Source organism: Notolepis coatsorum, assembly GCF_963971535.1.
Source record: "Notolepis coatsorum genome assembly, chromosome: 4".
In the NCBI taxonomy this organism is placed as follows: domain Eukaryota; kingdom Metazoa; phylum Chordata; class Actinopteri; order Aulopiformes; family Paralepididae; genus Notolepis; species Notolepis coatsorum.
Window position 1 is genome coordinate 9,551,329 of NC_140168.1, and position 16,324 is coordinate 9,567,652.

The window sequence follows — 16,324 nt, forward strand, 5'->3', positions numbered from 1 at the left end:
GATAGATAATTGATGTTGAATGGGCCATAGTAATGTCAATTTAGCAATACAATTTAAAAAGTTATAGCCCTGCAAAGAAGGTGAACATCTCCATAGACTTATAGCGCTGGCAGAGAGGGTACAATGATGGGTACAATGCCCGGCAGAGAATGGGTTAATAAGGCTATTATTCTAAAAGTTTGTTTTTAATAGCTGGGTATCGCGATACTTTTCTAGTATCTGTGTATTGCGCAACACTACTTGGCATGCCGCTTCCCCATTATGAAGCAAACACTTCGTGTCAAGTTAGGTGCAAAGCAGGCGTGTGGCAGTCATAGGGTTTGACCAAGCAACTTTCTGAGTTATTAAAGATATAGCTCCCTTCTATTCCAGGGCTGTAGAGAACATTCTGATTGGAAACATCACTGCCTGGTTTGGAAACAGCACGGTACAGGACAGGAAGGCACTCCAGAGAGTTGTGCGCTCAGCAGAGCGTACTACGGGTATTGCACTACCACCCCTGCAGGACTTATATAACAGGAGGTGCAAATCCAGAGCCTGCAGAATAATGAAAGACCCCCACCACCCCAACAACAGCCTGTTCAAGCTGCTGCGGTCAGGCAACTGCCTACGGTCACACGCTGCAAGAACGGAGAGACTCCGGCTCAGCTTCTTCCCCCAGGCCATCAGAACACTGAACACTGAACTCTCCACTCACAAGTACACATGAGCACACACAGACACACACACACAACACTCATGCGGCAACTGCTAAAACAATCACTTAGTTTAAACAAAATGTCACTTTAAAAAATAGAAAGTCACTTTAAAGGAAGGAGTTACTGTATAGTATAGTTTACATTAAGAGTTAAATTGTAAATTGTATATTGTATAGTAGTGTATATAGGAACCAGTTTCTCAGGAACTTAGCATGTCTTTTTTTTACCATGCATATCTTGTGTCTTACCTATTTAATTTTTTTCTATGCCTATTTGTATTATTGTATTTTGCACAATCAATGCGGGCATGACCACCCGCATATCACTCTATGCCCTGGTATGTAACTTACAGTATGTGACCAATAAACCTCTTGGTTCTTGATTCTCAGATGGGATGCCACAGTGTCTGGTGGGGCTTCCTGGTAACATATTGGATGCCTTGAAGCTCTTGAAACCATGTGATTTTTGCCATTTGGAGCTTGCAACACCTTAAATGTGCTGGCGCACTTGTGTCTCTTGTGAAGTACAAGCAAACAATTGTCTTGCTAACTCGTGATAGTAGAATAATGTGAAATGTTCTATTTCTGTTAACTGAATAGTAATAATACTAAACTATCTGATCCACTTGTTCTGATTTGAAGGTAAAAGCACAACATGAGAAGACAGAATGCCTCACCACCACATCCAACTGTGTTCTGACCATCGGCGAAAGATACAGCCTGCGCTGCACTCACCCAAAGACGTATGAACTACAACCTGAGGTAAGGATTACACACACATGCACACATATACATACACACACATATATACATACACACATACACACATATACATACATACATACATACATACATACATACATACATACATACATACATACATACATACATACATACATACATACATACATACATACATACATACATACATACATACATACATACATACATACATACATACACACACAAACATATACATACACACACAACACATATACACACACACACATATACATACACACATACACTTAAAATCTTTATTTATGTCCACATGGCTGCTTTTTATATAGCGCTTTTATCCAAAGCGCTTTACAATTTGTTACTCACATTTTACCCATTCACTCACACATTCACTCACACACATGCACACACCGACGGCGGAGGCAACCATGCAAGGTGCCAACCTGCTCATCGGGAGCAATTAGGGGTTAAGTGTCTTGCTCAAGGACACATCGACACGCTGCCCGGGAGGAGCGGGAATCGAACCGGGTCAGTGCAATTGGACATGGGTTATTCTGTTACATTCGCGGCCAAATTGGCAATGGCAATCAAAGTTACACACACACATAGGATGATGAATCAGGCAAGTAGTATACAGCACACACATACACACACACACATATATACATACACACACACACACACACACATATACAGACACACACATACACACACACGTATACATATACACACACACATAAATACACACACATACTGTACACATACACACACACAAACACGACACATTACGATCACAGTTTAAATTGGATTGTAGACGGTTTCAAAGTGACAACAGTAACATTCTAAAAGGACCCATGTTTATTTCCTGTTGCAATGTTTGCTGATGCAATAACTTGCAGAAAATACTGTTCCCTAGCAACATAATTCCAGTGAAACCAAGGTTACCGCATCGCTGGTCCCTGACTGTAACATTTAACACTATGCTATGCTAGCTACCTATCACAGCCGGGCAAATGAAGATCCGTCAGACAGCATACAACAGGACATACAATCATTTATACATCAAACTACCATAATACATATTTGTAAGGGAATATTACTTTGAGCTCATTTACAAGCTCATTTAAAAAATGCAAGTTTTTCGATCATTTGGAATGAGGACCATGTATGATTATGTGGAATAAGTGTAATTTATGGCAATAGGGAACACAGACTAAATTCTGCATTTATTCCGTGTAATTGTACATGGGTTGTGTCTAAGCGGTCCTCATTCGAAGCGATCAAAATTCATTAGTGCATCATTAACTCATTGAGCGCCACGCTCTTTTCCCATCTGTACTGCCTGGCGCCAGTTTCTTTTTACCATTTTCACGATATTTCACGATCTTTGCGGAGCTATTGTATATTATAGCTATGGAGACAATAGTATATATAATAGGCTCATTTGACAGACACTATTTAAATTTTATAGTCCAACATGTAAAGAAAGAGTTTGTTTCTACATACCCTCGTTCGTTCACAATCCCAAGATAAACATTGCCCTGTTTCAAAATAATCCAGGCTGGTTTTCTAGATTGTGAGATAAAGTGTGTTTTTTGCAGCGTATGCGCAAATCTTGCGGCTGCTCGCTTGAAACCTATATTATTGCCAGGTGAAAGGTAAACACATGACCTTGAGTTAAGGAATATTAATTTATATAAAGAAATCTTAATGGTTTTGGTCTATTGCAATTGCTTTGTCATCTGTTCTTAGAGTGCGCTGTTTGATCTGAACTATGGACCAAATTTCCACCCTACATTTGAAGTGTTCCTGGAACCAAATGCAGATTCTCTTGGCTTGTCGCTAGCGAGTCCGCATGGGAGGATTCCTTGGCTTCGGAGAATTGACCTGACAGGTAAACCTGTACTCCTTGAATGGAAGGATCAGAATTATCACTTAAACAAAATGTTCAGTTATAGTTTGATTCGTAGAATTGCAGTCATATCTACAGTGTCAGTAAATAATAATGTATTCTTAACTGTATATAACTGAGCATCTGATAATGACACGGTTCATATTCTTTGCACAACACTGCACAATTGCACAGCCCTGTTACCAGTGATGGGAGTAACGGCGTTAGTTTTTTCAGTAACGAGTAATCTAACGGATTACTCTTCCAATCTTAACCCATTCTCCGCCAATCACGCCTTAAGGCGTGTTTGAGATCAATATTTCATATTTTCGTCATGGTATTCATATTTCACCCACGGAGTCTTGGCTGATGCTGTCTGAGCCAGCACAACTCTGCAACGCTTCAATACTGCCACCTGGTGGCCGATTGGCGAGTTGCCAAACCGGAAGTGCCCGTTGGAGCTCGGGCCGTCCCCTAATTTCGTCCGGCCACTCGTTTATCGTCCCGGGGCTCAATACAGACACCGTGGATATGGATCTTTGCCATAACTCAATAATCAACATGATTTGGACGTGCATTAGTAATATACAAACCGGAAATGGATCGCATCAATCAACATCACATAATTGGGATCTGTTTGCTCCACTCTCATCGCCCAACGCTACGAGGAGACTGATGTGAGTTTCAGCGTTTTTCTTTATCATTTTCGATACAAACTGCTCTGATCAATATATCACCCATACTACATAAATCATTTAACGTCGGTCATTGAATTATAAACGACCCCCCCCCCCTCCGTTCACCCGCAGATGATCAGTCATGACGTTTAGGACCATGTACAGTTGACATTTTTAATATAGCATGGATCGTTATCAAACTGCATTTGATAATCTAATATATGCATTTATGCCTATATCTATATATGAAATACTGCAGAAAACGATAAAAACATATTTATACTCTAGACGGTATTTTAGTATGAATGTGAATGAAAAAGTAAAACGTTCCTACATCCTGAACGATAGATAATTGATGTTGAATGGGCCATAGTAATGTCAATTTAGCAATACAATTAAAAAAGTTATAGCCCTGCAAAGAAGATGAACATCTCCATAGACAAATAGCGCTGGCAGAGGATGGTTTAGGATGATCAAAGTGGTGGCAGAGAATGGGTTAATAACGCCGTTACCGTTACTGCAAAAAAATGCGGCGCGTTACTATGAATGAAGCTCTTTTTTTTCATCAGAAAGATCTCTGCGCCGAGATGCATTCTGTCCTTCTCAGCCAACCTCAGCGCGCGATTGGCTGAGGTTGAGTAAAATGTCATGGTAAGCCAATCAGAGGTAGAGGTGGGCGGGTGTCTAAAGCATCCAGAGTCTGACACACAGCGTGACAACACAAGCGATCAGTCAGCGTGAGACCGCGGGTCCATGAGCGTTTTTTGTTCACTCTTGTTGTGTTGCAGCGCAGGGCACTATACAGTAGTGGAGGCTACTGCTGACAGCCTTATCAACAGTGCTGCACTTCCTGGTTTAATAGCACAGTCTGGTGCTCAGAGATATATATCTGTATGTCATACATGTCTTAAATGTCATGATTAGATTAGTTTAGATGATTAGATTCTTATATCTGTGTCATGTATGTCATAAAAAAAAAACTGGTGACTGAATTAATTTGTGCTTAGCTGGTTTCTTAATAAAAGTCTTTGTCCAGATTGTCTTCTAGATGATGTTCCAAGTGGACAAAATGTGCAGACACAGATTCTCTCATCAGATCTGCTTTCCGTGAGGACGGAGTTCATCAAGAGAGTGTCCGATCCTGTTCTCAACAGCTTGCTGGATGGACTTCTCGCACAGCGTGTCATCAATGACGAAGAAATGGAGTCTGCAAAGGAGAGAATCAGGAAAGAGAAAGCACGGGACGTCATTGACATGGTTAGACATAAAGGAACCAAATCAAGTTTGATAATGATACAATTGCTTCTTCAGTTGGATTCTAACCTATATGAACAACTGAACTTGAAAACAATCTGCTTCGACAATGTTGACTGGAAATAGGTAATTGATAATGCGACGGGCAGATTAGACACATAATTTAAAACATAGATTAGGCGATATTAACGTTAACATTGAAGTGGCCTTGGGCATTCAAGGGGGTAAAAAGGAATTAAGCTTGGGCAAGTGTTAAGGTCTCGTTGAGTTTGCTCAGAACAGGGTAAATCTGCATTTTGCTATGATGCCCCTCTAGCTCATGGAATGAACTCAACAGTCCTTAAAGCTTGTGGTTCAAGTCAAGTCAAGAGTTTTAATTGTCACGGCATACAAGTATACAATGAAATGCGGGTGGTCTGGCCCGCAAAGATGTGCAATACAGTGGTACAACATATAATAGAATCCAATAAAAAAAAAACATTGTGCAATAAACAGGTAACATGGTGTGACATCTCGGTATCTGTACAACTCTGTTGCAGAGTTTAAGACCTTGATCTCCAACATTTGTCAATCAAGTTCTACCCGTTTTAATTTATTTGTTATCCTTACTTTTTGCCTCATCTTATTCTGATTTTATATGCTTTTTTGTTGCTTTGCTTATTTCTGTATGTACACTCGACGTGACTGTAAACGAGGGAAAACTCTGTTGCCTTTCGAGTTTAAATAAAGGTTTGAAATTTGATTATTATGGCTTCATTGGCTTACTACTAATAGTATTTCAATTTGTACTGTATTTTGGGGGAAATGTTTGAATGGCTGAATAAATTGGTTTAAATGTATAATCTGTTACAAATGGGAAGCTGGGACCGTTATCAGGTAAACATGAACCGAGGAGGAATCTTGTGACAAATAGTTATGTATAGTGAATGTATACCATTTTTAAAGTAAAAAATATTCAAGTTAACTGATCTTGTGGAATTCAAACGGCACAAATAATGTATAAAGCAAAAGGTAATGTACTTCCAGGAAACATTCAAAAACTGTTCTTTGATAGAGAGGGGGTTATAATCTGAGGGGAGAACTAAATAAAAAAAAATCTTAGTGTACGTACTACCAGGAAAAGTCATTGCATTTCAATATGTGGAATGAAACTGTTTAGATTTTTATAAAATTGTCTTCATGTTTTACATATATCTTTTTAATGTTTTACATATGTGTATATATATATATATATTTGTTTTGTAAGGATTTAAATCAGTAAGGAATTACATTAATTTTGAGTAGTGGAAAAGGGGTAGGATTAAATAAGTACTTCTTCCTACTCCTTTTCGAACATGTAAATTGATTAATAGATCAATGATTAGTTTGTTTTATTTGTTCGAAATAAAGATTTCAAATCGAATGTATTCTCTATACAGTGATCTATAAGGGTTTAGTTGTATAGATAATGTACTGTATACACTCATGTACAGTATGTAGGCTATATACAGTATAATTGTGTAATTGTATGGTTAATGTACTGTATTGCTAGTACTCAGATCGTAGACATCTTGGTTCCAAACAGGTGATTGTAATCAAATAGCAGGTGAATATCATTAACAACCTTGGCCAATGAGCTGCTGCATTGTGCCATATTGTACGTCAAAACACATCATGAGAATACTGAATATAAATGTATATAATTCTGAGGCAATGTTACTGCTTCCTGGAAATTAGTCCTCACTTTTCTTATGGTCAGGGTGTTTGTTTACATTTACCTGTGGTGGAACCGGACTCATCCAATATGGTTGTAGAAGGATCTTCATAAAATAGGTTTAATAGTGAAACACATAGTACAAATGTAACCTTAATGGTTGACATATAGAAACTGCGCCACTCTCTGTTAAGGGGAGAGACCCTCATTCATTGTTACACATTTATGTTCTGAGTTCCCAGACCACACAGGGTTTCTAATAAAATAACAGGCGTACAACAGGTTTTTGTATTCCCAAGATTTGACACATTAAAATAAAAACACTAAAAAGGGATCATACCCAACTGGACCAATCTAGACCACCATTACTAGTAATTAAACATCACTGCACTGCTGGATAAAATACACAATAAAATAAAGCGGTCAGATGGCAGAGGTAAAAATGGAAACTAATTAAAACTCTACAAAAATTACTTGACGCACAGAGAAGTTAAAAAGAGGAAAAACAGTGGCTGCCCTACACGCCGTGTCGGTCCAGCCTAGAAATACAAACAATTGTTAACATGTAATACTGAATGTGCCACACAAACGCATCAATTAACAATTAAAATGTCACGCCCACCTCAAGCTCCCAATTGCCAGCCAGCAACTGTGCTCCCAGACACCAGGATGGTTGGCCACACAAAACACATCTACACAAAAGATAGATAGGATAAATGTTAAATGATAAAAGATAAATGGAAGTGGGCAAGGGTGCACAGATCTATCAAATTATAGTGTTTTAACCTGCTCATACCTTAAAAACCCATGGGGCAGCTGAGCACAACCTCCTCTGCAACTGTAATCAGAGTGTAAATGCCAGCTGATGAGAACAAACGTGAGTTTGGTCAAAGTCTCACGGGACTTCCTTTTCAAGGCTAGCAGTACCTGGCCAGAGAACTCCTGGGTCCTAGTGTACCTCAGGTTACACAAAGTATAGAGAAAATGAGCTTTGGCTGAGAGGAGTGATCCTGGCTGCAGCTGGTAGAACACTGAGGTGGAGAAGGGGATCCAGCTCTTGTGGATAGAGATGAGGGGGGGTTGGGGACATTGGTCCTCATTCTCGATACAGACTTACAAGAAAAGTTACTAGCAAATTTCATCATAATTGTTTCGACCCGATTTGGCATTCTCGAAAGGTTCCTTTTCGAGGATTTGATCGTAGCTAAGAGCAGGATTTACGAGCGCGAAAGGCAGTCGTAAGTCGGACAGACTGGTGTGCGGTGTGTTCTTAACTGCTTCATTTGGGAGAAATCGTTGGTGATTGCATTCACGTCAATTCTACAGACATCCGGCAGCTGCGCTCAGCACACACACACACAATATTGCATATCTACTGCTGCTGGAAGATATAGCTGATTGTGCAATGAGGACCAGAACCGCGACCATGTGGACCTATTCGCAGAGAGCGATGAGTACCAACCGAGACCTGCAGCAATACTGAGGAGCCGGACCAGACGCTCAAACCCTGTGCCACCACACGTCCAGGTACTGTCCACCCTGGAGCCAGCACTGAGGAGCCGGACCAGACGCTCAAACCCTGTGCCACCACACGTCCAGGTACTGTCCACCCTGGAGCCAGCACTGAGGAGCCGGACCAGACGCTCAAACCCTGTGCCACCACACGTCCAGGTACTGTCCACCTTGGAGCCAGCACTGAGGAGCCGGACCAGACACTCAAACACGTCCAGGTACTCTTGGGCACATCATCTCTCTCAGTGTTTTGCTATAATTTTTTTGGACTTTGATTTCACATGAGCCCATTTCAGCCGCTGTGCACTCCTCTCCTGACACCACGTTAACTTCACCTGTTAACTCGTCCTATGCCGCTTTTTCTGGGTATTGACACTACTAAATAAGATGTCACGCTAAGATGTCACGTTCTACGGTATATGGTCTTTATACTGGTATGTATACATACATGGTATGTACAGTACACTGTATGGCGCGACTCTACAGGGTGACTGGATTAGGAGGTAGAGCAGTCGTCTGGTAATCGGAAGGTTCCCGGTTCGGTTCCCGCTCCTCCCCGAGCGTGTTGGCACCTTGCATGGTTGCCTCCGCCATCTGTGTGTGAATGTGAGTAACAAAATTGTAAAGCGCTTTGCATAAAAGCACTATATAAATGCACCATTTACCATTTATATTAATACGACAGCTGAGCTCTCGCTCTCTCTCTCTACCCTCTCTCTCTCTCTACCCTCTCTCTCTCTCGGCTCTCTCTCTCTCTCTCGTGGTCTCTCTCTCGCTCTCTCTCTCGTAGTTATGGGTAATTCTAGTTTCAATAATTAATCTACAGTGTGAAGTTAACAATACAAAAATGTGAAAGTGTTTCTTTTTAGTTTTTCACCTACAATAAGGGTACAGTCGTATACTACTTGATGTTTTCAGATTACAGTGATAACGATAGGTTATGTAGATAACCTAGTTATATTAGTATAGGCTAAGCTCCCGCTCTGAGCCTTACGAGATACTCTATATCGCCTGTGATACCTAATGTATCTCCCACGAACAAAAACACATGCACCCCACCTGTATGGGGCCCCGCCCCTTATGGTGGCACCACCCATATAATCATGACTCTGGTCATGACACACCCTTCCTCGCCAAAAACCCGTCCCAGGAAAAGATCCCTCAAGAGGGAACTCAGGGCGCGCAGAGCGGGAGCTTAGCCTATACTAATATAACTAGGTTATCTACATAACCTATCGTTATATTTCGTATGGCATCGCTCCCGCTCTGAGCCTTACGAGATAATGGGGAAGAGCGGGTGCGAGACCCGACAGATGTACCCCCTGAGGACCCGTAAGCCCACATCAAGGGGTGCGGGGAGCCCTGTCACCCCATCCTTCCTAACGAAGGGGGGGCGCAGTCAACTCCACCTGAATGCGAACAAGAGGGAGCCAGAACCCCTTGAACACACCGTACAGGCGGAACCACGTGTGACTCAACACACTGCGGCCCATACCCATACACTCCCGCTACCCGACCAAAGGACGGGAAGCAGGAAAGGCCACAGACCCCAGAACCGCCTGGGAGACAGAACCCCCGGTCATGTCCATGAGGTAAAACCTTACAAAGGGGCCCGGCGAGGACCATGAAGCTGCAGCACAGATGTCCTCCACCGAGGCCCCACCCAGGAGAGCGGCAGAGGCAGCCACCCCACGAGTGGAGTGCGCCCTGACGCCCCCAGGGGGATCCTGCCCAGCCAGCGTGTAGCAGAGGGTAACACCCTCGCACAACCAATGGGACAGGCGCTGCTCCGACAGTGCCTTACCAGCACGAGCCCCACCGTAACAGACAAAAAGCTGGTCGGTAACCCTGAAATCCTGAGTACGGCTGAGGTAAATCCCCAAGCACGGACTGGACATGACAGGTGAAGGCCCGCATCTAACTCACCAGTGTGAGGAGGAGGACGAAACGCCTGAACCACAATATCCCGGGAGCGGAAGGAACTCCGGATATTCTCAGGCACGAAAGCAGGATTAGGTCGCAGAGTGACACCGCAATCGGTCCGAAAAGACAGGCACTCTGGACGTACCGAGAGAGCACAGAGCTCACCTACGCGTTTAGCGGAAGTGACAGCCAGAAGGAACGCGGTCCTGAAGGACAGCTGTCCCAACGGCGCCCGCTCGAGCGGCTCAAACGGGGCCAAGGACAACCGACCGAGGACCAATTGAAGATCCCAAGTCGGAGCCAAGGAGCGTTGCACCGGCTTAACGCCGTAAGCGCGACAGTGGAGGGAGCATGCGCATTCCAGATGGTAACACCATCAGGATCAAGAACCTGCACCCCTCAACGTACCCGTCCCAACAACTGACCTAACAGATGTATGGGGAAGAATCCCTGGCGGCACGGCATCGGTCCCAGACCTGCCTGGCCATGTCCAGACGCAATCCTCACCCGTCAGGATGAGGGCCGCCCCGCGACAGTACACCTGCACCCACATTCTCCCTGCCGGGGATGTGGGGAGCCCTTAGGCCGCGCAGATGGAGGACGCCCATAGCCAGCCGCCCGCCGCCTGGTGCAGACAGGGGGAGCGTACTCCTCCCTGTCTGTCGATACACGACACTGACGTCGTATCGTCCGTCCTGATCAACACCATTTGTGGACCAGAAGGACCGCTTTCAACACCAACACATTGAACGTAGCGCAGACCGGGCAGCATGGTTTGCCAGCTGCCCCCTACTGCGTTGGCCCGACGCATCACCAGCGAGGGAGGCGTCGGTGAAAACGCGACGTGAGACAGCGCCGTAACCGTCCTAGGACGGAACCTCCCGAGCGTGTTGACAACACGCTCCGAGATGGATGCCCATAGCCCTCCAACCGTTGACTGGGAAGAGGAATACTCTACATCCAGTCTACAGCAACCCCAGGCTGGTAGAGACCTGCCTGGTACGAGACCTGACGATCCACCTTGACCGCGAAGGACCAGAACGTCATCAGGGCAGAACACTCCGTAACCCCGGATGACGCAGAGGCCCCAGTGCGGCCTCCACGCACTTGGTGAAGATGCGGGGAGCCAGAGAAAACCGAACGGCAGCCTCTGGTACTCATACGCTAACCCTGCAAAGGAAGCGTAGGTAAGCCCTAGGATGGAAGATCGGGGATGCGCATACGCATCCTACAGGTCTATGGAGGAGAACCAGACCCCCACCTGACAGTGTTCAACAGGTAGGAGACGATCCAAAAAATGCTGAACCTTCCCATGGGACAGGTCCAGCCTGGGTCTTACACCCCTCCCTCCCGACTTCTCGGGCAGAGAACACCGGGAGGAGAACGCCACGACGATGGCTTGCTTCGTCCACAGAGATTGGATCTCGTCGACCAGAGCTGTCCCTGCTGGAGACCCCGACAACAGGGTCTGTACCAAACCTGAAAACGGGTGGGGTTGTGTAAACACAAGTCCCCGCCTCACCATTCTCTCCATCTACCTCGACATATGGTACTGCCGTAGTCATATGTGACGACACTCCCAACGCACCCGCCGTCACGTGGCGCAGGTCCGCCAGGAACTGTAGATAGTTGGCCCGGTCCCCCCCGCTGTGCGAAGACAACCCTGGAATCGTGCGAGGAGCGCGTTCCGTGTCGGAACACCTGACCCTGACACCACCCACGAGGCAATCGCACCCAAGGGGGAACCCCGACAGAAAAGGGCCTGTCTGATACGGGGGGCTTCCGATCAAAAAAAGCCCCCCCACTGAACACCCCTCCAGAACATGCTGAAGGAGTTGTTCCGCAGCCGGACATGCAAGGTGTAAGGCCCCCATGGGTTCCTACACACCGTAGCCCTGCAGTGATATCACTACCACCCCAAACCATGTGAGCTGCGACCACTTGCCAATATTCCAGGAGTGGGAGCACCAACATGATACCTGGCCTGGCGAAGGCGAGGCCGGGGAAGCCCGCACTGTGTGCCTCAAAAGGTTTCGAGCCCCCCTGCTGACAACACTTAAGTTGACAGACGTAACACCAGGCTCAACCAACACAGTTCAAGGTGTGGGAGCCGCTTGACAGCACAACATTCTCACGGACAGACCCAGGCTCAGCCATCAACTGGGTGTCAGCCCCTGTCTCCATGAGAAGCGAAGAATGGGGCCGCATACGCTTCAATGAAGGTTCGCGGCCCGCAGCCAAAGGAGAATGCTCAGAGCCCCGCCTCTGGGGATACCAGAGAGAGGATTGAACGGGGAGCGGGCTGCTCGCGGCAAAATGACGACGGAGTGGTTTACCAACACCGAAATCACCCAAAATGGCCGATCCCTCGGCCGCCAAGACTGTCGGCCTCGCGATACCCTGTCGATTCTCCAACCAGGGCACCACTGGCGGGGGAAACATGGCCGCCTGTCGAGGGCCCCGTCATCGCCGCTGACGAGGCCGTGCTCTCTCTTCTTCTGGCTGCGCGGTGTGAGGCGGTGTAGGGCCTAGGACAATACCGCCCGCGCTCCAGCAGAAGACCAAAATCCCCTGCGGAGAGGGGAACCCTGAGCGGTTATAGCTTGCGGCTGGGTCAAAGCTAATAACGTCAACATCCTCGACGGAGTGGTTTACCAACACCGTGCGCGATGTGTCGACGTCGGCCGGCCCTCAAGGCCCCTCCACCAGACACCATCTCGCCAGGCCGACCCATGGTGTCGGCCGGGCGGGGCATTGTTTCAATATATCAAAAACAAAGGACTGACGTTAACATGGAGCACCAGTGGTGATTGCAAACAGCACCCTCCACTGTGGTGTGGACCATGAAAAGGTTAAATGAATAAAAAGAGCTAAACCACAAAAACTGTAGAATGAGCAAACCCATACACACAAAGTTTAAGGGGAGACGGACCAGACCCGTCTTCATTCAAAATATTCACAACAGAACACCAGCCCTAGTTTAGCCCATTTACCAAAAAAGGTAAACAAAGCCCCCCCCCCGCACTACTCCCCCAGTATACCGATTGACCGTCAGTATGAATGGTTTGAGAGGAGAGAAAGCTGTAGCAAGACAGACCTTCTCATAGCAGAGTGACAAAATGAAACAATAGCCCCCTACACAGGGCCGCCCCAGGAGATGGGGGGCCTCGCGTCTAAAAACGCACAGGGCCTCACATTTCTCCCAAGCGGCCCTGCCCTTATACTACTGCAGCCTAACGCCAGGCAATGTGGAACCCAAGACAACAATTGCCTGTGCACAGACACGCAACATGTTTACCATGTCGGCTGGACCCATAGCCCCACTACCCGACGCCAACCCAGATGGGAACACCGTTCAACAAACCCCGCCGGAACACAAGGTAATACCTGGCTAGAACCTAGCCACGACCTACCCTGTTGTCAACCCATTTACCCGAAAAAGGTAAATAGAACTCAAAACCCCACAACAGCTACCGACTGACCTTCATTGATGAACCGGGCAAGAGGCGGGAGAGTGACAACATCTCACGGCGGAGACATTAAAACAGCATAGCAATTAGCAGTAGTGATAGCATGCGGCAGTAGCGATAGCATGTTAGCATAGCTTTAGATGTTTTAGCAGCACGCCCAAGACAGCTTGGAAACCGTTCCCTGCAGAGAACGTTCACCAAACCATCTTGCCCCTGGCGCCAACACACAACAAGGTTGTGTTAACAACACAAACCAGCATTACTAACACTAATACCCATGCCTGAAGACACAGGGCCTACCTGAGTACAAGCTGGCCCGACAGCCAGCCTTGTACAGCTGAACCTCGATGTGCAGTCATCAACCGAGGAACATCACAGGCCCGTCGTGTCGCCGAAAACATGCGTCGAAGATGCCAGGGGCCAGCAACCTCCGGTAAGCTTCCAACATTATTAATCTTCCTTAATCTTTTACATTCCGCTAGCTCGCATGGTGCAAAGCATCCAGTGCGCTGGGACGAAAATAGAGGAAGGGTGTGTCATGACCAGAGTCATGATTATATGGGTGGTGCCACCATAAGGGGCGGGGCCCCATACAGGTGGGGTGCATGTGTTTTTGTTCGTGGGAGATACATTAGGTATCACAGGCGATATAGAGTATCTCGTAAGGCTCAGAGCGGGAGCGATGCCATACGAAATATAACCTTCATTTCTCATTGTAAAATAGAATATCATATTTTTCATGGTTTGATGATTAGTCCTGCTTCTTGAAATAGCCTCGTAATAAAGCATATTTGAAAATGTAACTTTCTTTCTTCAGTATAACATGCTTTGTGATCTTGAGAAATTTGAAATGTATCATATATATATAATATTATTATATATATTATTATATATATATATTTAGTTTTTTGTATCAAAGTTTTTCTTTTACAAATTGAAATGTACACACTCAATATCTTTGTGTTTAATTGAGAGTAATAATACAAATTTTATACTCATTACTTCCTCCTTGGTTCAGCTGGTTCAAACCAGTTTGTTTGTTTGGTCATCGACCTTTGACCTCGTCTTACATAGCCATATATACCTCCAACAAGGTGGCCGGGGTAGAGTCTGGCTTTGAGCAATGAAGAAAGGACTAGTTGCTGTTTTCATCGCTGCTTTGGCAGCTTTCCTTGGACAAAGATTTCTAAAACTGAGGTAGGCTCTAATGTCAGAAGTTCTACAGATAACATAGCCTTACTGCTCATTTGAAATGCAATGCTGTTCCAGGTCAAATCCAGGCATGTCTGCACTGACCTCATACTTACCCATACTCTGTATGATAGCATGTACAACAGTGCTGTATCTACCGCATATATACATTTAGATTTAGATTCACTGCACATATATAGGTATATATATATATATCCATATCTGTCTGAATATACATGCATATAATCCTTATATATACCTACTTATACTGTACACCTGCATATAACCCATATATGATAGCATGTACAATAATGCTGTATATACCGTATATTTTTATATATTATTACCGTATATATCTCTACTCACATCTGTCTGTACATATCTGCACATAATCCTTTTACATATCTGTATATGCTGTATACATATCCCTTACCTACTCTTACTAGTTACGCTGCTGGCCAGTATGACTACTACCATACTGTCTTTATACATGTATCATTGTACATGTTAATATTACAACTCTGTACATACATCTGATTAGCACTACACCCTGTAGTACTAATCTATTTGATACCCAGTTTAATCACCTGTACATTGTATATTACTATTGCACTTTACAGTTAAATTTTTGCACTCTGGTTGGATGGCAAACTTATTTTCGTTGTACTGTACTTGTGCTGTATGATGACAATACATTTGAATCTAATCTAATCTGAACAATGTGGACAGATATCGAACAATGTTATTGATACAGACAATATAACATCAAAATGCAAAATTTCTGGTGTATCTTTGGAATGATTTTAAGTAGGGATGTCCGATATTATCGGCCGACCGATATTATCGGCCGATATCGGCAGTAAAATGTGATATCGGAAAATATCGGTATCGGTAAAAAAAAAAAAAAAAACAATAAACAATTTTTTAACATTTATTTAACCTTTATTTACCCAGGCAAGCAAGTAAGAACCAATTCTTATTTTATTTATTGTCAAAAGTATGCATGTTGGTTTAAAATGTTCATTTTTACTTTTTTAATGATCATATTTTGCACAGATAATGCCTACATTTAGAAAGCCTTTTGAATGCATCCAGTGAAATTATTAGTTACCTGAAATTATTCCGTTTTTTGGGGGGGAAACCCTGCATATATCGGTATCGGTTGATATCGGTATCGGTATCGGAAATTGGAGTTGGACAATATCGGAATATCGGTATCGGTAAAAAAGCCAATATCGAGCATCCCTAATTTTAAGTTTGCCCTTTTGCAGGGAA

At 44.7% G+C, this 16,324-nt stretch overlaps 1 protein-coding gene across 1 annotated transcript in view; it reads left to right on the top strand.

Annotated features, from left to right (window-relative positions):
* Nucleotides 1-5,891, top strand: part of LOC311226919 (uncharacterized protein) — a 60,884-nt gene extending 54,993 nt beyond the window's left edge. The window contains exons 13-15 of the mRNA XM_084312385.1: nt 1,340-1,459; nt 3,191-3,332; nt 5,043-5,891. Coding sequence (XP_084168511.1) covers nt 1,340-1,459; nt 3,191-3,332; nt 5,043-5,386 — 606 coding nt within the window. The 3' untranslated portion in view covers nt 5,387-5,891. The remainder of the gene's footprint in view (nt 1-1,339; nt 1,460-3,190; nt 3,333-5,042) is intronic.
* The last annotated feature ends 10,433 nt before the right edge of the window (nt 5,892-16,324 follow it).